At 44.6% G+C, this 22578-nt stretch overlaps 1 protein-coding gene across 2 annotated transcripts in view; it reads left to right on the top strand.

The window, feature by feature from the left end:
* The window catches only part of LOC121288687 (probable G-protein coupled receptor 153), a 174962-nt gene that overhangs the window by 109949 nt on the left and 42435 nt on the right, over positions 1 to 22578 (top strand). For both annotated transcript variants that reach the window (XM_041207422.1, XM_041207421.1), the window contains exons 2-3: positions 5568 to 5611; positions 7264 to 7804. In XM_041207422.1, the coding sequence (XP_041063356.1) occupies positions 7419 to 7804 (386 nt within the window). In that variant the 5' untranslated portion in view covers positions 5568 to 5611; positions 7264 to 7418. The remainder of the gene's footprint in view (positions 1 to 5567; positions 5612 to 7263; positions 7805 to 22578) is intronic.

Here is a 22578-nt window from a genome sequence, read left to right as displayed (position 1 = left end):
TCTTGGGGAAGAAGCTGAAGCCACAACTTTCTGAATGTCACCCTTAAGAATAAACGAGAGTTGCTTAGACATGGAATTCAGGAGACATTACTGCTAAGGGCTTGACTGTCTCTAGTGATTTGTCATATAGGCTACTTACTGGACATTAACTGGCTCTCTGTGAAATAAAACCAGCATCTTTAAAGTTTTTCATCATAACAGCTAATATTTGTCTAATGAATTGTTTAAATTCCAGTGGTTCAGAAACAACTACAATTCAGCCAGGCTACTCCATAAAGCTGGTGACTACAGAATGTTTATAGGAGCTCTCTTTAACAGCAAGAGATATGGTGTGATAATTTACACAGCATATATCTGGAGTGCATTGCCTGAAAGGGTGGAGGAAGCAGATTAAATAGAAATTCTCAAGGTTTTGAATAAATGCTTTGAAAAGAGAAAAACTTGCAGGGCCATGGACAAAGAGCCAGGGACTGGGACAAATTGAGTAGCTCTTTCAAGGAGTTGGCACCAGCGTGAAGGGCTTAATTGTCTCTTTATATGATGTATGATTCTTTGATTCCAAGTATTCCTGCTAACCAAGAAGGTTATTCTTAACCAGGTCATGTGGTGATGGGCTTCTCACAATAGCAGTATGTTGCACACCTGGAAGTGAGAAATTTTGCCCAACATTTATGGGCTGTGTCTTCTATTGAAGTGGGAAGCTTAAATCCTGCCACCCCCACCCCCTCATGGGCACCCACCTTGCTGCAGTCAGTTGTAGTGTGGATATTAGTCCTCATTTCCCTCCTGATTGTGTTGACCTAACCCTGCTCTGGTATGTATGGTGGCTTCAGGTCAAAGCAGGCCAAGGAAGCCTCCTGCTGATCACTACCTACCACCCCTACCCCCACCCTTTGGAAGAAACACTGAAGGTAGGAAGAGTGTAGAATGTATTTTGGGGGCTGGATTTCCACGTGATTCCACCAGTGCCCAAGCTGGCCAAGTGCCAAAGGACACAGCTGCCAGCTGGGCCTGTGTTGGGTGGTGAAGGAACCAGCATGAGGAAGCAACCCCTACTGGATCCCATTCCTTACAGTTATGGAAATGTCTGCTCACAACAGCACTGGCAGAAACACCCACCACAGAGTCCTTGTGAAGACAAAGTCTGAGCTCCACAGTGAAAGCACTGTGCCTGTGGCGCTAACGCTGTGGACAGAATAAGGACTGATCTGGCAGCCCAAAGCTGGTTACTGGGGGCCATCAGCAGAATAATTTTATATCACCACAATCTTTAACCTTGTGGCCTGCCACATTCCTAACCCTTTGATCAACCTAAAGCTAAGAGACAAATCATAGTTCAGTGTAGAAGGGTGTGTCAGGAGCACCACCAAACATATCTTGGAATGAGTTATGAATATAGTGAAGCTGATACACCAAGTTACCCATCTGCTAAACATCAAAAACTGTAAGTTATAGATGAACTTATGGTCCCAAAATTCTTGAGGCCCCTATTGAATTTTACATCCAGTTTGAAAGGGCGAAGAGTGGGTCTAAGACTAGTATCTTAAACTTAAATAAGGGCAACGATGTGGGGATGAAAGATGAGCTAGCTGAAGTGAACTGGGAAACTAGGCTAGAGGACAGATCAATAGAGAAGCAGTGGCAGACATTTAAGGGAATATTTCAGAGTATTCAGAATAAGTACTCTCCTAATTATAAAGAGAAATTCTAAGGGGAGGACCCACCATCCATGGTTAACTAGAGATGTTAAGGAAAGCATCAAACTTAAGGAAAAAAACGTACAACTCTGCAAAGATGAGGGCAGGACAGATGATTGAATGAAATATAAAGAACGGCAGAGAACATCTTAAAGGTTAGAGTGTGAGAGGAAGCTAGCTAGAAATGTAAATATGGATAGCAAGAGTTTCTACAGATACTTGGAAAGGAGTAAGTAAAATGAGAGTTGGTTCGCTGGAGAGTGACAGTGGGGAGTTAATAGATAATAAGGAAATGGCGGAAGAAATTAACAAATATTTTGCTTCTGTGGGGTTCATTATGGAGGATACAATAAACATTCCGGTAATAGCTGCAAATCAGGAGGTGAATGGGAGAAGGGAACTTGGTGAAACTGAAATCACTAGGGAAACGATACTGAGCAAATTGATGGAGCTGCGGGCTGGCAAGTCTCTGGGTCCCGATGGACTACATCCTAGGGTCCTAAGAGAGGTGGCTAATGAGGTAGTCGATGTGCTGGTGTTAATTTTCCAAAATTTAGAATCTGTAAAAGTTCCATCAGATTGGAAAGTAGCAAATATAACCCCTCTATTCAAGAAGGGAGAGAAGCAGAAAACAGGGAACTATAGGCCAGTTAGCGTGACGTCTGTCGCGGAGAAGTTATTAGAATTGAACATTAAGGAGGTTATAGCTGGGCACTTAGAAGAGCTCAAGGCAATTGGGAAGAGTCAGCATAGTTTTGTGAAAGGAAAATCATGTTTAACCAATTTATTGGAGTTTTTTGAAGGAGTAACATGTGCAGTGGGTAAAGGGGAACCTGTAGATGTACTGTACATGGATTTCCAGAAGGTATTTGATAAAGCGTCACATCAAAGATTATTACAGAAAATAAAAGCGGATGGTGTAGCGGGTAACATATTAACATGGAAAGAAGATTGGCTGGCTGGCAGAAGGCAGAGTATGCATAAATGGGTCTTTTTCTGATTGGCAGGATGTGACAAGCGGTGTCCTACTGGGGCCTCAAATTTTTACAATTTACATCAATGACTTAGATGAGGGGAGTGAAGATATGGTAGACAAATTTGCAGATGACACAAAGATGGTAGGAAAGTATGTTGTGAAGCAAATATGAGGAGGTTGCAGATGGATATAGATAAGTTGAGTAAGTGGGCAGAGATTTGCAAATGGAGTTTAATGTAGGAAATGTGAAGTTGTTCACTTTGGCAGGAAGAACAAAAAAGCAGAGTTTTACTTAAATGGAGACGGGCTGCATAATTCTGAGGTGCAGAGGGATCTAGGTGTTCTAGTACATGAGTCACAAAAAGTTAGTATGCAGGTACAGCAAGTAATTAAGAAGGTTAATGGAATGCTATCCTTTATTACGAGAGGGATTGAACATAAAAGTAAGGATGTTATGCTTCAGTTATACAGGGCATTGGTGAGACTGCACCTCGAGTACTGTGTGCAGTTTTGGTCTCCTTATTTAAGGAAGGGTGTAAATGCATTGGAGGTGGTTCAGAGGAGGTTTATTAGATTTTTATCTGGAATGAGTGGGTTGTTTTATGAGGGAAGGTTGGACCAGACTGGGCTTGTTTCCACTGGAATTTAGAAGGGGTGATTTGATTGAAGTATACAAGATCCTGGATGTCGAAAGGATGTTTCTTGTGGGTGTGTCCAAACCAGGGGGCTTCATTTTAAAATTAGGGTCCACTCTTTTAAAACAGAGATTAGGAGAAACTTTTTGTCCAACTTTGGAACTCTCTGCCTCAGTAGGTGGTGCAAGTGGGGTCATTGAATATTCTAAAGGCAGAGGGAGGTAGATTCTTGTTAGGCAAGGGAATCAAACGTTATTGGGGTTGGATGGGAATGTGGAAATCTAAATGCAAGGTCATCAGCCATGATCTTATTGAATGGCAGAGCATGCTCAAGGGGCCGAACAGTCTACTCCTGTTCCTATTTCTTATGTTCTATCCATTTGAAACTGGTGGTGGACAACGAGGCAATTCATAGCAGGGGAAGGAGGCTCCATGCAATCTCCATCCTCAACTTTGGTGGAACCCAGCATCTGAGTGCAGGAGGTAAGTGTTTGCAAATATCTGCAGCCAAAAGTGTCAAGCAGGTGTTCAATCCACCTTCTGTAGTCCTCACTATCATTAGTGTCCAGCCAGTTCTGTTCAGCCTACTGAGCAGCATCAAGTGACAACTATTCATCAATAATCTACTCCCACCAATGTTCAATTGAGGTTCTAACAGAACGACTTGGTTCTAGACCTCACGACAGTAGTGATCCAGACAGAAACGCAAGAATTAAATGATGGCATAGTGAAAGTGGTTACCCTGGACATCAAGGCAGTGTTCAACCAAGTGTGGTACAAATGAGCCATCTCAAAGCATTAAAGTCAATGGGGTTTGGGGGCAGGGTCAAAGGGAAAGCCTTCCAGTGATTGAAGTTGTAAGCTAGTCTTCATGGCCCCAGGATATCACTGCAAGGGTTTCTTGAGGAAGCTACCAATCATCTACAACTGCTTCATCAATGACCTGTCCTTTGACATAATGTTAAGGGAGGGGCAATATATGCAGCCTTGCCAATGTAAACCTGCATCCTGTAGACAAATGGAAAAATAAAGTTGACAAAACTAATGTTGAGGAATCATTCACTGAGATAAACAGTTCAAAATTCAGAGCAGCAAGTTACAATAGATAAGAGAAATCAAATGCATATTTTTTTGCACAAAGTTTGGTAGAAATGTAGAATAATTTAGCAGTGTAGGACATTTTCACAGAACGTATAAAGAGACAATTAGAAGTCCAACTCTAGAGACTTGAGTACAAAATCTAGGCTACAGTCCAGTGCAGTACAGTGGGGAGTGCTGCACTATTGTAGATGCTGTCTTTCAGAGAAAATATTAAAGCAAAGCCCTGTCTGCACTCTCGAGTGGGCATTAAAGATCTTGTGGCACTGTTTTGAAAAGAGCAGACGAGTTCTCCTGGCCAATATTTATCCACCAACTGAGATTACTAAAACAGATTTTTTGGCCATTCTCACCTTTTGATGTTTGGGAGCTTGCTGTGCACAAATTGGCTTTGGTGTTTCTTACATTACAAAAGTGACTGCACTTCAAAAGCACTTCATTAGCTGTAAAGTGTTTTGGAACATCCTGAGGTTGTGAAGGGTGCTGTGTAAATGCAAATTTTTCTTTTCTAGAGTGATAATGGATTGAAGGTTAAGTATGAGGAAAGGGTTGAAAGAGCTGATTAAGATAAATTGATCAGCTTGTTGGGCCTAATGACCTTTCCCTTAGTATTTCTACTTTAGAAAGGCAACGTTTGTTGCTTTGGGGATGAGAAAGGCAACAAGAATGGTAACAAACATGGGAATTTAGGCACTTGCAGGGAGAAGGAAGTTAAGACTGGATTCTTTCTAATGCTTTGCATCACCCCTAACGCATACGTGACCATGGAAACACTCTGCAGGGACCAGCCTGCATTAATGTTTTATCTTTTCCACAAACTGTTCTTGGAGATTGAACAACCCCTCCTCTGTTTTTAGACAGCATTCCCAACTGTTTTCCAATGCAATATGTCTGTCTGAATACGAGAAGTAACTGTGTAAAGCTGAGAGGCTAATTTCTGCTCTGAGACCTGTGATGCTGAATAAACATGCAGCATGAATCTAGAATTCAGATATTAATGCTGTACATCATCTTCCTTCGGCTATTTTATTTTAAGAATTGGCTGGCAGCTCTGCCTTTGGCTGTGCTGCTGAATTGAGCTTCCTGCTGCAGGAGACTGACATTTGAGTTTTGTTTCCCCTGAAATAATTTATACATAGAATTTTCTGTTTTTTTTTCCAGTTTGGGTGCTTGAAGAGGATGAAAACATTTTGTCTCAGATGCAGGTAGGAGCTGTGCTGAATGCTTTTTATAGTTTGTTTTCAGTTCCTTTCCTGTCCCTCTCCAGCGGGCATTGACTCCGGAGAGAAGGGCTTTGGGACCCACTGTAGGAGTTGAGCAGTCAGTCCAGGCTCACACCCCAGTGCCCTCCTTCAGGTGGGAGTGAATTCCAATTTGTGATGGATAGATGTTCAGGAATCTGGAGTAGGTGGTGGAGAGAGGCATCTCAGTGCAAATAGGGAGATGCGCACCACCAGAAACCATTGTTACTGACGTTTCTGGGGTTAGGGGGAAGCAGGTGGTGAGGAGGTTGGGTGTCGATGCATTACTTTTGGCAAAAGGCAAATGGCACTGAAAAGCACAAAGTCTAGGTGAGGACTGTCAGCTCGGAGTAGGTGGAGTGTCAGGGTTGGGGGGGGGGGCGTTCATGGGGGAGTGTGAGGACCGGGGTGGGGGGGGGAGGGGGGGGGGTGTGGTTGCGGGTTTGTTATGGGTGTGTGGGGTCAGGGTGGGGTAGTCTTTGGGGCTGGGGGGAGGGCAGAATTGGGTTGGGGGGTAGGCGAGTGTTGCTTCAGGGTGGGTGATGAGTATGGGGTCAAGGAGAGGAGGATTGTGGGGTCGGGGATTTGTGCAGTGTTGGTTTGGGGTGGGGGAATGTGCCTGACCAAACCCACCTCAAGCATTCATACACAGGCTCTCACTGAGGGCCAATGACACAGGTACTTCTGGCATAGAGAGTTCTTGCTTCAGACCCTACCCCATCCTACACCAATAACTATGCTGGTGGAGTCTCTGCCCCTAACAGGCCAACCCAGAAAGTGGAAAGACAGATCAGGAACCAGTCTATTCAAGTCCTGACCCAAAATCCAGTGTCTCCGAAACTGTCTGGTTGTGTTCCCCAAGAACGAGGGCAGAAAAGGCTAGGATCATCAGGGGAGAGTAGGGAGTTCCCTCACTGTCTGACTAGAATTCCTTGCCCAATTTACACCACCGATGAATAGACTCATTCATTATTATATGATCTTGCTGTGCACAAACCATTTGCAAATTTGTCTACATGACAACAATTATCTTCAAGGTAATTAATTGTCATAAGCCTGTGAAAACATTTCCGATAAGGCACTGCGAAATTGCCAGTTCTGTTTCCCTTAATTGAATATGGTTCCACCACGTCAGAGAACACCCTCTGCACACTCCTCCTCCATCATTCCCAAGTGGCCATTCTTCAGAGTTGAGCATATCTGCCAAGTGTCAGCATTTTATTTGACCACAAAGTATCAAAGTTGAGTCCATTCATGTCTTTACACACTGCACGCACAGGCACTTGCCGAACACAGGCACTTGGGCATTTGGACATGAGTCTATAGTGCAGTGCAGTGTGGGGTGAGGAGTATGACTTGGCAATTGGGAGTGGCTGATGGTTCCCCCTGTCCTCCAGGGGCACTGGGGTTAAGATCAGCACAGACTGGGGTGGGGCTGGGGGGAACGAGTCCGGGATCTTCAGTTTGGTGTGTTTAGTGCAATATCGGGTGGTATTTTTTACTCATTAAGTCTTTGACAGAAGCTCAGAGAAGCAGGACTAGAGCCATTTAGCCCCTTGAGCCTGTTCCACCATTCAACGTTTGTGTTATTGTTAACATTTTCTTTTAATGTGCAGGTGATGGTGACATACCGTGTCTGTGCAATGTTCCTACGTGTGGGATGAAGGGGCTCGAGGCTACGTTGATTATCTTCTCACTGGAACAGATTCAATCCTAGGAATGCCGTTGCTCGCCTGCATACTTGCACACAATCTGCTACAGGTTCCATACAATGGGAGTTCCACGATCCACCATGAGTGAGAACACAGACGAGCAGAGCTTGTACAACAATGCCTTGGCTTGGCTAATCTGTTCGGGGCTTTCACTGCTAGCCAACACCTGGGGAATCCTGAGCGTCAGCGCCAAGCAGAAGAAATGGAAGCCACTGGAATTCCTCATCTGCACATTGGCCGGTACACACATTCTTAACGTGGGTATCCCCATCACCATGTACTCAGTCATCCAACTCAGGAGGCAACATTCGGACTATGAATGGAACGAGGGGCTGTGCAAAGTGTTTGTCTCCACTTTCTATACGCTGACCCTGGTGACATGCTTCTCTGTGACCTCCCTGTCCTATCACCGCATGTGGATGGTACGGTGGCCAGTCAATTACAGGTAAGGGGGTGGGTCGAATGAAATGGCTCAGCATTTAGTAATGTGGCCACTGGGCTTTCTCATGGTTTCAGCTGCTCTGCACATGCCCTGCCTTCGCCCAAAATCCTGTTTCTATGTCCTAGAATGTGGAAACGTGTACACTTCCTTCTGATCACTAGGACACCCGAAACCTATTGAGGTTGAAGTTCTCATTCCATTTTTCAGATGCACTTCTATCTTTATTATCAATGCATCTGATGTGCCAGCCATCTTTATAATCTGGGCATCCAAATGAAATACTGCATGGTACAATCACGTATCACCAACTATTTGATCCAGATGTTCAAGTATTGGGCCATAGCAACGAGATCAGCCATGATCTAAATGAATGATGGAACAGGCTTGAGGGCCTGAATGGCCTACCCCTGTTCCTCTGCTCCTAATAAGGAAAAAGACCTATATGCATTTGAAGGGGTTTTAGAACGATGCTTCACCCAATTTGTAAAAATTCAGATATAATAAAAGATCAAAGGGCCTAGCTGAAGACCCCTTTTTATAATTTGAGATGGTAATGAAGGGCTAATTCTGTGGCCCAGCACTTCCAGTGGGGATTATTGCTTATGGGGAGCATTGCTTGCAGGGAATGTACCTGGAGCAGTGACCTTGGGGCACAGAGTAACGGAAGCCGAAACTGAAAAAGTGACATCACAGGAAAGCTGTGACCTGATTGGTTGGTAGGAAATCTGCACCAAATTTGAAAAAAAAACACTGCAAAGCTAATTAATAAATTAATTAACTAAGTAGAGATGGCTGGGCAGGTGATGTGCTGTGGCTGTATGATGTGGGAGCTGGCAGATCCTATTGCGAGACGCAGTGACCACATCTGCAGTAAGTGTTGGTTGCTGGAGGAACTCCGGCTCAGAATTGATGAGCTGGAGTCCGAGCTCTGGACGCTGTGGCACGTCCGGGAGGGGGAGAGATACCTGGATGCTTTGTTTCAGGAGGCAGTCACACCCGGTAGATTAAGTACCTCAAGTTCAGTCAGTGGTTAGGCTCAGCAGGGTGTGACTGCAACTGAGGCAGGTAGAGGGATCTTGTGTTCAGGAACAGAGGAGCCTCAGCTCTTGACCTTGTCCAACAGGAACGAGGTACTTGCTCCCTGTGTGGACGAGGAACAGGGCTGTAGGGAGGATGAGCCAGCTGACCACGGCACTGTGGCACAGGAGGCCATTCCAGAGGGGAGAGCAAAAAGACAAGTGGTAGTTGTAGGGGATTCTATAATTAGGGGAATTGATAGCATCCTTTGTAAGCAGGATCGAGAGTCCCGCATGGTATGTTGCCTGCCCTGTGCCAGGGTGAGGGACATCTCTGACCAGCTTGAAAGGATATTGGAGAGGGAGGGGGAGGATCCAGTTGTTGTGGTCCACGTCGGGACAAATAACATAGGTAAGACTAGGAAAGAGGACCTGTTTGGGGATTATCAGGAACTAGGAACTAAATTAAAGAACAGGTCCTCAAGGGTTATAATCTCCGGATTACTACCTGAGCCACATGCAAATTGGCATAGGGACACGAGAATAAGGGAAGTAAACACATGGCTAAAGGAGTGGTGTGGGAAAGAGGGGTTCTATTTCGTGGGTACTGGCATCAGTATTGGAACAGGAGGGATCTGTACCGTTAGGATGGTCTCCAACTGAACCGATCTGGGACCAATGTTCTAGCGAAAAGGGTAAATAGGGTGGTCAACAGGACTTTAAACTAGAAAGTGGGGGTGGAGGGAAGGGTAAAACTCCAAGAAGTATGACTAGTGGGAAACAAAGCAGGTTAGTGTGTGGGGGGGTGGATTCAACTTCATGGAAAATTTATGAAAAAACTGAAAAGAAAGGAGAGCCCAGGAGAGGCTATTAAAGTCTCCAGAACACAAAATAGGACAGAGTGTTTGGAAAGGGCTAGGAATCTAACTTCAAGCACATCAGATAAAGGGATGACAATGAGAAAGGGGACGGAAAATACAGGACTGAAGGTGTTGTATCTGAATGCCGCAGTATACGAAATAAGGAGCTTGTGGCGCAGATTGAAATTTGGCAGGTATGATGTGGTGGGCATCACGGAGACATGGCTGCAAGGGGATCAGGACTGGGAGCTAAATATCCAAGGATATACATCCTATCGAAAAGATAGGCAGGTTGGCAGAGGGGGTGGGGTTGCTTTGTTAGTAAGAAATGAAATTAAATCGATAGCAAGAAATGATGTAGGGTCAGATGATGTAGAATCTGTGTGGGTAGAGTTGAGGAACCGCAAAGGTAAAAAAAACATAATTGGGAGTTATGTACAGGCGTCCGAACAGTAGTTAAGATGTGGGGCACATGATACATCAGGAGATAGAAAAGGCGTGTAAGAAAGGCAAGGTTACAGTGATCATGGGGGATTTCAATATGCAGGTAGACTGGGAAAAACAGGTTGGTAGTGGATCCTAAGAAAAGGAATTTGTGGAATGTCTACGAGATGGCTTTTTGGAGCAGCTTGTGGTGGAGCCCACTAGGGAACAGGCAATTCTAGATTTAGTGATGTGTAATGAGGCAGATTTGATAAGGGAGCTTAAGGTGAAGAACCCTTAGGAGGAAGTGACCATAATATGATAGAATTTACCCTGCAACTTGAGCGGAAAAAGCTGGATTCAGATGTAACGGTATTACAGTTGAATAAAGGCAACTACAGAGGCATGAGGGAGGAGCTGGCCAGAATTGACTGGGAGATGACACTAGCAGGAAAGACAGCGGAACAGCAATGGCAGGAGATTCTGGGAGTAATTTGGGAGACACAGCAAAAATTCATCCCTAGGAAGAAGAAGCATACTAAAGGCAGGACGAGGCAACCATGGCTGACAAGGGAAGTCAGGGACAGCATAAAAGCTAAAGAGAAAGCATACAATGCGGCAAAGAGCAGTGGAAACCAGGGGATTGGGAAGCCTACAAAGACCAACAGAGGACAACTAAAAAAGAAAAAAGGAGGGAGAAGATTAAATATGAGGGTAAACTAGCCAGTAATATAAAAGAAGATTGCAAGAGTTTTTTTAGATATATAAAGAGAGAGGCAAAAGTGGACATTGGGCCGCTGGAAAATGACGCTGGAGAAGTAGTAGTGGGGAACAAAGAAACGGCGGAGGAACTGAATAGGTACTTTGTGTCAGTCTTCACGGTGGAAGACATGAGTAACATCCCCAAAGTTCAAGAGAGTCAGGGGGCAGAGGTAAGTATGGTGGCCATTACCAAGGAGAAGGTGCTAGGAAAACTGAAAGGTCTGAAGGTGGATAAATCACCTGGACCAGATAGATTACACCCCAGAGTTCTGAAGGAGATAGCTGAAGAGATCGTGGAGGCATTTGTGGTGATCTTTCAGGAATGACTGGAGTCAGGGAGGGTCCCAGAGGACTGGAAAATCGCTAATGTAACCCCCCTGTTTAAGAAGGGAGTGAGGCAAAAGACAGGAAATTACAGGCCGATTAGCCTGACCTCGGTCGTTGGTAAGATTTTAGAGTCCATTATTAAGGATGAGATTTCAGAATACTTGGAAGTGCATGGTAAAATCGGGCAAAGTCAGCATGGTTTCATCAAGGGGAGGTCATGCCTGACAAATCTGTTAGAATTCTTTGAGGAGGTAATGAGCAGTTTAGACAAAGGAGAGCCAATGGATGTTATCTACTTGGACTTCCAGAAGGCCTTTGACAAGGTGCTGCACAGGAGGCTGCTCAGTAAGATAAGAGCCCATGGTGTTAGAGGCAAGGTACTAGCATGGATAGAAGATTGGCTGTCTAGCAGGGGCAGAGAGTGGGGATAAGGGGGTCCTTCTCAGGATGGTGGCTGGTGACTAGTGGAGTTCTGCAGGGGTCAGTGTTGGAACCACAACTATTCACTTTATACATTAATGATCTAGATGAAGGAACTGAGGGCATTCTGTCTAAGTTTGCAGATGATACAAATATAGGTGGAGGGACTGGTAGTATTGAGGAGGCGGGGAGGCTGCAGAAGGATTTAGACAGGTTAGGAGAATGGGCAAAGAAGTGGCAGATGGAAAACAACGTGGGGAAGTGTGAGGTCATGCACTTTGGTAGGAAGAATAGAGGCATAGACTATTTTCTAAATGGGGAGAGAATTCAGAAATCTGGAGTGCAAAGGGATTTGGGAGTCCTAGTCCAATATTCTCTTAAGGTTATCTTGCAGGTTGATTTGGTATTTAGGAAGGCAAATGCAATGTTGGCATTTATTTTGAGAGGACTGGAATATAAAAGCAGGGATGTGCTGCTGAAGCTTTATAAGGCTCTGGTCAGACCACATTTAGAATATTGTGAGCAATTTTGGGCCCTGTATCTCAGGAAGGATGTGCTGGCCTGGAGAGGGTCCAGAGGAGGTTCACGAGAACGATCCCAGGAATGAAAGGCTTAACATATGAGGAATGTTTGAGGACTCTGGGTCTATACTCAATGGAGTTTAGAAGGATGAGGGGGGATCTGATTGAAACTTACAGAATACTGAAAGGCCTGGATAGAGTGGACGTAGGGAAAATGTTTCCATTAGTAGGAGAGACTAGGACCCGAGGGCACAGCCTCAGAGTAAAGGGAAGACCTTTTAGCACAGAGATAAGGAGAAACCTCTTTAGCCAGAGAGTGGTGAATCTATGGAATTCATTGCCACAGAAGGCTGTGGAGGCCAGGTCATTGAGTGTATTTAAGACCGAGATAGATAGGTTCTTGATTGGTAAGGGGATCAAAGGTTACGGGGTGAAGGTGGGAGAATGGGGTTGAGAAACTTATCAGACATGATTGAATGGCGGAGCAGACTCGAAGGGCTGAATGGCCTAATTTCTGCTCCTCTGTCTTATGATCTTATGGTTTGCAACTGGCTGTTTCTTTGCAAGTGGAATAGACAGAATACCATAGTCTGCACACACCTAATATTTGATGTTATGTGCATTCTTGGAAGCACTAAATTGCTCTATTAGAGGGCAAGGAGAGTTTCTTTTTGAGTTTCTTAGACCCAACCTCCTCTTAACATATCCCAAATGCAATTGACTTTCCAAATGTTGATGCTACCAGCTTAGATTTTCCATGACATAGCTGGGATTGATTTCCAATGATCAACTTCAGATTGAACAGAACAAAACCTGAATCATGACAGGCACTTGGAGAGAGGGTATCTCAATATTGGGAGACAGATTCTCCTGTTCCTGTATCTGGGTGTATTGGATCAGCAGGGCAAAGTGCAGTGAGGAAAATTGGGTAGAGGGGATTGCAAGTCAAACTTCCTGTCCAGAAGCAGGAATTGGAAAATCTGCTTAAGAGTCTGCACCTCAGCTTTACTTAAATAGGAAGAGTCACTGCACTTCAAAGAGTAATTGACTAGGTAAAACATTTTGAGACATCTATGGGTTTTTTGAAGCGGTAGTAGAGAGGATTCAAGAGGGCAATGACTTAGCAACACTGTATCTAAAGGCAGTTGATAAAATGCCGCAAAACAGACTTGTGAAGAAAGTTATAGTTCATGGAATAAGAGGGAAAGTCACAACTCTGTTATTGTGGGTCTGTCTTGGGATTCCTTGGTTTCTTAATCTAGAAGTGATCTTGCTGAAGGCAATGGTCTTTCTTTCAAAGTACCTTTATTTACATCACTATTTACAAGGTTACTGAACATCAGGATAGACTACAGTTCCCCTCTCAGGTAGTCCTCACTCATCTTCTGTCATTGAGTGACATCACTATGATATAGCTCCTTAGGTGCATGCTTAGTAGCTATTTTTAGAATTAATTCTTTACATCTCCTCCCAAGTCTTTACTCCTCTCTTATTATATACACCTCCTCCTACATCTCCCCACGCATTCTCTGCTTGTAAAGGGATCGTCCCCTTGGTCTTCCTGGATGAATGTGGAGTTCCTTCTGAGGTGGTTGGGAACTCATCTCTCCCAAGTCAGTTTCTGGGGGTTTTCACACCTGGTTTCCCTCATACTTGATTCTGTAGGTGTGATATTCTCCTGAGGATCAGGTTATGCAGTCCATCCTGCTAAGGGGTTTTCTGTCCATATAAATAAGGGTGGTTCTGTTCCTTCGGATGATGCCTGACTGCGTCTGAGTTAGATACAATCTCAGTTACTGTAGCTTCTCTATTACGGTTCCTTCTTGCTGCTGGTCTCCAATCCATACCATCTTGCCCCTTTCATGAGTGGGAAGGTCATGTGCCCTGTATTTTTGGTTAAAGGTACAGGCTTGACTTGCTCTGTAGGTTTCTTCCCTTTTTCTAGCCCAACCATGGTCTTCCACTGTGACTGACTGTTAGGTATCAATGTGTGAGGAAGGAAAGGAAGTTGGGTTCTTTGCTTGTGACTCAACAGAAGCTTGCATGGGGCAAAGCCATTCTGCAGCGGTGCAGAGGGATAACTGAGCAGAGTGAGCTCAAAGTTGTCATTCTTCCTTAGTAGGTCTTTTACAGTATGTGCTCCTTGCTCAGCCTCTCCATTAGACTGAGGGCACTTCGGCAAACTTGTGATGTGGACAAATCCAAAGGATTGGCAACGCTCTTTGGAAAATTGTGGCCCATTGTCAGAGACGACAGCGTCTGGAATGCCGTGTGTGGAGTTAATAACGTCTTCAGAAGTGAAGCCATGTAGCTTTTGTACCTCTACCAGCAGGAATAATAAATAGCTGCTACTATGAAAAACGCTATCCCTTTGAATTCAAGCAAGTTTAGCCAAGGCATCCCTGAGGTCTGAGTGAGAAGGAGGAAGGCAGAAGTGGCTCTTTCTACTCCTGTCTGTGAATGGTATAGGTGACACAGTTGGAGACCATTTCATCGATACAGCATGAAATACCTGCCCACCATATGGACTGTTGTGCCTCGGCTTGATGCTTGGTAATAGCAAGATGTCCTTGGTGAACCTTCTGGGATGTGGGCTTCACTGGCTAGGCCAGCATTTATTGCCCATCCCTAGTTGCCCTTGCGAAGGTGGTGATGAGCTGCCTTCTTGAGCCGCTGCAGTTCATGTGGTGTAGGTACACCCACAGTGCTGTTAGGGAGGGAGTTCCAGGATTTTGATCCAGTGACAGTGATGAAATGGCGATATATTTCCAAATCAGGATGGTGAGTGGCTTGGAAGGGAACTTTCAGGTGGTGGTGGTCCCATCGATCTGCTGCCCTTGTCCTTCTAGATGGTAGTGGTCATGGGTTTGGAAGGTGCTGTTGAAGGAACTTTAGTGAATTCCTGCAGTGCACCTTCTAGATGGTACACACTGCTGCAACTGTGCGTTTGTGGTGGAGGGAGTGAATGTTTCTGGATGTGGTGGCTATCAAGCTGCTGTCCTGGATGGTGTCAAGCTTCTTGAGTGTTATGGGAGCTGCACTCATCCAAGCAGGTGGGGAATATTCCATCACACTCCTGACTTGTGCCTTGTAGATGGTGGACAGACTTTGGGGAGTCGGGAGGTGAGTTACTTGTCGCAGGATTCCTAACCTCTGACCTGCTCCTATAGCCACAGTATTTATATGGCTAGTCCAGTTCAGTTTCTGGACAATGGTAGCACCCAAGATGTTGGTAGTGGTGGTTTCAGTGATAGTAATGCCACTGAACATCAAAGGGCAATGGTTAGACTCTCTTGTTAGAGATGGTCATTGTCTGGCACTTGTGTGGCGTGAATGTTACTTGCCACTTGTTAGCCCAAACCTGGATATTGTCCAGGTCATGCTGCGTTTGGACATGACTCCTCAGATACTGAAGCAGTCCACGAATGGTGCTGAACATTGTGCAATCATCAGTGAACATCCCCACTTCTGACCTTCTGATGGAAGGAAGGTCATTGATGAAGCAGCTGAAGATGGTTGGGCCGAGGACACTACCCTGAGGAGCTCCTGCAGTGATGTCCTGGAGTTGAGATGCCTGATCTTCAGCAACCACAAACATCTTCTTTTGTGCTAGGTATGACTCCAATCAATGGAGAGTTTTCTCCCTGATTCCCATTGACTCCAGTTTTGCTAGGGTTCCTTGATGCCACACTGTCAAATATGGCCTTGATGTCAAGGGCAGTCACTCTCACCTCACCTCGAGGCTCGGCTCTTTTGTCCATGTTTGACTGTAATGAGGTCAGGAGCTGAGTGGCCCTGGCTGAACCCAAACTGGGTGTCAGTAAGCAGGTTATTGCTAAGCAAGTGCTGCCTGATAGCACTGTTGAATGACCCCTTCCATTACTGATGATCGAGAGTAGACTGATGGGGCGTTAATTGGCCAGGTTGGTTTTTTCCTGCATTGTGTACAGGACATACCTGGGCAATTTTCCACATAGCCGGGTAGATGCCAGTGTTGTAGCTGTACTGGAACAGCTTGGCTAGGGGCGTGGCAAGTTCTGAAGCACAAGTCTTCAGTACTATAGCCGGAATATTGTAAGGGCCCATAGACTTTGCAGTGTCCAGTGCTTTCAGCTGTTTCTTGATATCACATGGAGTGAATCAAATTGGATGAAGACTGGCATCTGTGATGCTGGGGAACTTCGGAGGAGGCCGAGATGGATCATCCACACAGCAGTTCTGGACGAAGATTGTAGCAAATGCTTCAGCCTTATCTTTTGCACTGATGAGCTGCGCTCCCCCATCATTGTGGATGAGGATATTTGTGGAGCCTCCTCCTCCAGTGAGTTGCTTAATTGTCCACCACCATTCACGACTGGATGTGGCAGGACTGCAAGCTTAGATCTGATCTGTTTGTTGTGGGATCGCTTAGCTCTGTCTATCACTTGTTGCTTATGCTGTTTGGCATGGAAGTAGTCCTGTGTTATAGCTTCACCAGGTTGACACCTCATTTTTAGGTATGCCTGGTACTGCTCCTGATATGCCCTCTACACTCTTCATTGAACCAGGGTTGATCCCTTGGCTTGATGATAATTGTAGAGTAGGGGATTTGTTGGGCCATAAGGTTACAGATTGTTTGAGTACAGTGCTGCTGATGGTCCACTGTGCTTCATGGATGCCCATGGTTGCTAGATGTTTTTGCAATCTATCCCATTTAGCACGGTGTAGTGCCACACAACACGATGGAGGGTATCCTCAATGTGAAGGCGTGTCTTCATCTCCACAAGGACTGTGCAGTGGTTACTCCTACCGATACTGTCATAGACAGATGCATCTGCAGCAGGCAGGTTGGTGAGGATGAGATCAAGTATATTTTCCACTCTTATTGGTTCCCTCAGCACTTGCCACAGGCCTAGTCTAGAAGCTATGTAAATTGGGGCTCGACCAGCTTGGTCAGTAGTGGTGCTACCAAGCCACTCTTGGTGACAAACATTGAAGTCCCCCACCTAGAGTACACTCTGCACCCTTGCCACCCTCAGTGCCTCCTCCAAGTGGTGTTCAACATGGAGGAGCACTGATTCATCAGATGAGGGAGGGTGATATGTGGTAGTCAGCAGGAGGTTATCTTGCCCATATTTGACCTGATGCCATGAGACTTCATGGGGCCTGGAGTTGTTGTTGAGGATTCCTAGAGCAACTCCCTCCTGACAGTATACCACTGTGCCTCCTTCCAGGCATAGAGCTTGTGGTACCAACAATCAATCACTATACCAAGAGGTCATCCATAACACTAATTTGGTAATGTTGTTCAAAGTATTTCCTTAAGACGGGGTTGCTTGGAATGTATTATGACCATCTATCAGGCAGTGTGTTCGCTCTTCATCTTGTGTTTGAGCCTCACAAAGTTTCTACAACTTCTGCTCTGTTGCTGAGCATTTAAGGTCATGAAGGCTTTAACTTCCTCGATGATTTTATTTTCCCTCTTGTATATTGATTTTTTGCCAACTTTAATGAACAGGTTCAGAGTTATGCAGGCTTTACTGTTAAACAAAGAGCATTCTTGATTCTAAATAATGTATAATGTTTCAAAAATTTTCCTTTTTATACTTTAGAGTTGCATCAAGCTGATCTTTAACATTTAGCTTGATTCCTCCTGGACCTTGGTGTTGATTAGAGGAAGATTGCAGAGTTGTTCTGTTGAGCCATGAAACTCTGTCAGATAAAACTGAGACTCCATCTCCTGTATCCAATTTGAATTCAGTAGGATGTCCATTGACTTCAGCGTTAGCATTCCAATATTGTCCTTTATTTTCCTTCATCACTCCTAGGAAAGGGATTTCCTGGTTGTTAGCATCTTGAATTTCTTGAATGGAGGTTCTTTTTAACAGATTTCTCCTTTTGTCTTGTAAACACGGATTTCCAGGTTCATCAGATCACTTTAAAATGGCTACAGCCATGGCACTGCGCTACTCACGTGGGGTATTCTTTGCATCTGTGCACCTTCTTCCCGACAAAGCTGGGACTTTGGAAAATAAGGGTTAGCACCTTTTCATGGTGCTTCCCTGGTTGCTGATGCACCATACTTTTGTTTGACAACTCACATACTGAGCAACTTTATCAAGCTATTCCTGCGGGATTGCCCTCGCACCCCATACAAGGACTCTATTCTTCCTCCACTCTTCAGCCGGTCTGGCTAGTTTTACAGCTTTACTTAAAGTTAAATCTTCCCGAGATTGTTAAAAAGTTGGAGAGGTTTTCATCTAAACACCTACAACTATTATATTATATTTCTGGTCAGATCATCTTTTAATGTCCTGTACACTCAGTTATGGTACAATTCATTGAATGAGTTGATCCCTTCACCCTGCTTTTAACTGTGTAAATTAAACTTTGCGCTCTATATCATAATATTTCTATGGAGACTGAAGTATGAATAAAAGGCTCCGATGACATCCTTTTAGGAGGCTGTCTCTTTGTTCAACCCCTGCCTGGCCAGCATGTCGTCCACGATCCTCCCGACAGCATATAACGAAGTGCTAACTTGGTCTTTGAAATTTTTACACTCAAGGCCTGAAGCTGTTGTGGCACTGGGTGAAACGCCTTTGTCAATTTTGTCATTGCTCAGCCTGTCTGGGGCCCTCTGTTTTATAATGATCCTGGGCATTAATGATAAGGCATTAGCCATTTCTCACCCTGGGCCAAGGCCCCCCTTTCCGTGCTGCTTGTTTTGCTAGCCACTGGGCTGTCTTTGTGTTTTTCCTCCCCAGTGAGGTTGCTGGGTTTGCTGCTCTGCACTGCTGGGTTTCTGTTCAGGCTTCTCCCGCCTTTTTCTACTGTTCCTTGGTGGCAGCAGTGACTACACCCACAATCTGTTAATGTGGGTTTATCTTGGGATTCCATAGTTTCTTATTCTAGAAGTGATCTTGCTGAAGGCTATGGCCTTTCATTCAAAATCCCTTTTATTTACATCACTAACTATTTACAAGGTTACCAAACATCAGGACATAGCTACAGCTCCTCTCTAAGGTGCTTCTAACTCATCTTCTCTGTGTGACGTCACTATGATATAGCTCCTTATACACAGACTCAGTGGCTAATATTAGAGTTAACCCTTTACTCTACAGCAACATGGATGCAAGATTGGCTGAGTGACAGGAAACAGATTAGTGGTTAATAGATGTTTTTTTGGTCTGGAAGAAGATGAAGGGCAAACGAGGAGACAGGCGACTATGCCAGAGTGAGACTGAGTGAGTGGTGAATTAGGTTCATGTGGGAATTCAGTGCACAGGGGAAAGAGGTGTAGTATACATAGGAATTATTCTAAGTTAATGAGTAACCTGTCCTGTCATTGAAACTTATGTTGCAGCTGTGAAACGTGGGAGCTTTTGGACACCAAGGTGATCCATGACAAACACGTCTGCAGAATTTGTAAGCAGCTAGAAGAAACCTGGATCAGGATTATCAGTCTAGAAGCTAAACTGCAGACACTTCGCAACAATAGGGAGGGGGAGGAATACCTGGACACCTTGTTCCAGGAGACGGTCACACCTCTCTGAATAGGGTCGTCTGTTTTGATTAGTGGTGAAGGACAGGAGGATGTGACTGTGAGCGAGGCAGGTAATGGGACTGAGCAGACAGTAGTAGAGGAGCCTCAGACTTTGCAGTTGTCAAACAGGTTTGAGGTACTCGTAGCCTGTGTGGGCGAAAGCGAGCTCTGCAAGGTGGATGAGCAGGCTGGCCATGGCATCATAGTACCGGAAGCCGTTCAGGTTGAGTAGCAAACAGGAATGTAGTAGTAGTAGTAGATAATATAGTGAGGGGGATTGACACTGTTCTCTGCAGCAAGAGAGCGAGAGTCCAGAAGTTGAGTTTCAGGGTTCAGGCATCTGCTCAGGGCTGGAGAGGAACTTGCAGTGGGAGGATCCATTCACCATGGTCCATGTAGGTTCCAACGACATAGGCAGGACAAGGAAGGAGGTTCTGCAGAGTCAGTATCAGAAGCTAGGTACCAAATTAAGAAGCAGAACCTCAAAGGTAATAATCTCTGGATTAATCCCTGAGCCACATGCAAATTTGCATAGGGCAAATTAGATTAAAGAGTGAATGCGTTGCTCAAAGACTGATGTGGGTTCTGGTTTGTGGGTCATTTACACCAGTACTGGGGAAAGTGGGGGCTGTACTGTTGGGACAGTCTACACCTGAACCATGCTGGGATGTGTGCTCTTGCAAATCGCATAACTAGGGAAGGTAAGAGGGCTTTAAGCTAAACAAAGCAGTGGGGGGAGGGGATGAGGGATCAAGCTTGGGTAGATGTGGCAAATCAAGTGGTAGATTCAAGGCAGGAGACTATAATAGTAATATGGGAAATGAGGGTCGTAGAATAGCAGGAAGGGGAGGAGAGATAAAACCTAAGAATACACCAATAGGCAAGGGTAGATGTTACAAAGATAACAAAAAGACAAAACTAAAGGCTCTGTATCTGCACATAGCATTCATAACAAAGTAAATTAATTGATAGCACACATTGAAGTAAATAAATATGATCTGATAGCCATTGTGGAGACATGGCTGAAGGATGACAAAGACTGGGCCCTGAATATTATGGGGTACATGACTTTCAAGAAGAATGGCAAGCTAGGTAAAGGATCACATTGGTGCAATAGTTAGAGATGCCCTTGGTTCAGGAAAACAATGTGTAGAGTTGGTTTGGGTGAGGATGAGGAATAATAGGGGAAAGTAGTCACCGGTGGGAATGGCCTACAAGCCCCCCTAACAATAACAATGCAGGACAAATTGTACAAAAAGAAATATTGGGTGTTTGTGATAAAAGGACAGCAATAATCATGGGTGCTTTTAATCTACATATAAACTGGAAAAATCAAATTGGTATTAGTAACCCGGATGAGGCATCCATAGAATGCTTTCAAGATAGATAGTTTTCTTAGCAGCATGTTCTGGAACCAACCAGAGTGCAGGTTATATTAGACTTGATATTATGTAATGTGACAGGATTAATTAATGACCTTGGGATGAAGGCACCCCTAGGTAGAAGTGACCACAATATGATTGAATTTTACATCCAATGTGAAAAGGAGAAAAGTGGGTCAAAGACTAGTATCTTAAATAAGGGCAACTATGTAGGCATGAAAGCTGAGCTAGCTGAAGTGAACTGGGATGTTAGGCTAGGGGATGGACCAATAGAGAAGCAGTGGCAGACACTTATTCTGAGTATTCTGAAATATCCCCATGTATGTTCTACTAAAAATAAAAAAAAAAAATCTAAGGGGAGGACCCACCATCTGTGGTTGACTAAAGAAGTTAAGGAAAAAGCATATAACTGCATAAAGATGAGTGGAGATCAGATGATTAGTCAGAATATAAAGAACTAAAAGGATAATCGGGAGAAAGAAATTAGAGTATGAGAGGAAGCTAACTAGAAATGTAAATATGGATAGCAAGTGTTTACACAGGTACTTAACAAGGAAAAGAGTAAATAAAGTGAGTGATGGTCCTCTAGAGAGTGACAATGGGGAGTTAATAATAGATAATAAGGAAATGGTGGATGAAGTGAACAAATGTTTTCCTTTTTATCTTCACTAGAGGATGCAAAATATTCCAGTAATATCTATAAATCAGGAGGTGGAAGGGAGTGGGGAATTTGGTGAGATTACAATCACTAGGGAAGCAGTACTGAACAAATGGATGGAGCTGTGGGCTGACAAGTCTCCAGATCCTGATGGGCTTCATCCTACAGTCTTCTATGAGGTAGCTAATGAGGTAGTGGATGTGTTGTTAATTTTCCAAAATTCGCTAGATTCTGGAAAAGCTCCATAAGACTGGAAAGTAGCAAATATGACCCCTCTATTCAAGAAGGGAGAGAGGCAGAAAACAGGAAACTATAGGCCAGTTAACTTGACAAGTGTCGTGGGGAAGGCGTTGGAATCGATCATTAAAGAGGTTATAGGTGAGCACTTGGAGAAATTCAAGGTAATCAGGAAGAGTCAGAATGGTGTTGTGAAAGGGAAATCATGTTTAACCAATTAATTGGAGTTCTTTGAAGGAGTAATGTGTGCTGTGGATAAAGGGGAACCTGTGGATGTGCTGTATGGTACTTGGATTTCCAGAAGGCATTTGACAAGGTGCAACATCAAAGGTTATTGCAGAAAATAAAAGCTCATGGTGTAGCGGACAACATAGATAGAAGACTGACTGGCTGGCAGAAAACAGTATGCATAAATGGGTGGTCTTCTGATTGGCAGGATGTAACGAGCGTAGTCCCGCATGGGGCCTGTGCTGAGACCCCAACCTTTTACAATTTATATCAATGACCTAGTTGAGGGGAGTGAAGGCATGGTAGCCAAATTTGTAGACGACCCAAAGATAGGTAGGAAAGTATCTTGTTAAGAGGACATAAGGGGGAGGATCTTCTGGCCGGCGAGAGGAGGCAGGCCCGCTCGCCGACACGTAAA

This window comes from Carcharodon carcharias, chromosome 15, assembly GCF_017639515.1.
Source record: "Carcharodon carcharias isolate sCarCar2 chromosome 15, sCarCar2.pri, whole genome shotgun sequence".
Classification (NCBI taxonomy): domain Eukaryota; kingdom Metazoa; phylum Chordata; class Chondrichthyes; order Lamniformes; family Lamnidae; genus Carcharodon; species Carcharodon carcharias.
This window is presented reverse-complemented; position numbering and strand designations above follow the sequence as displayed.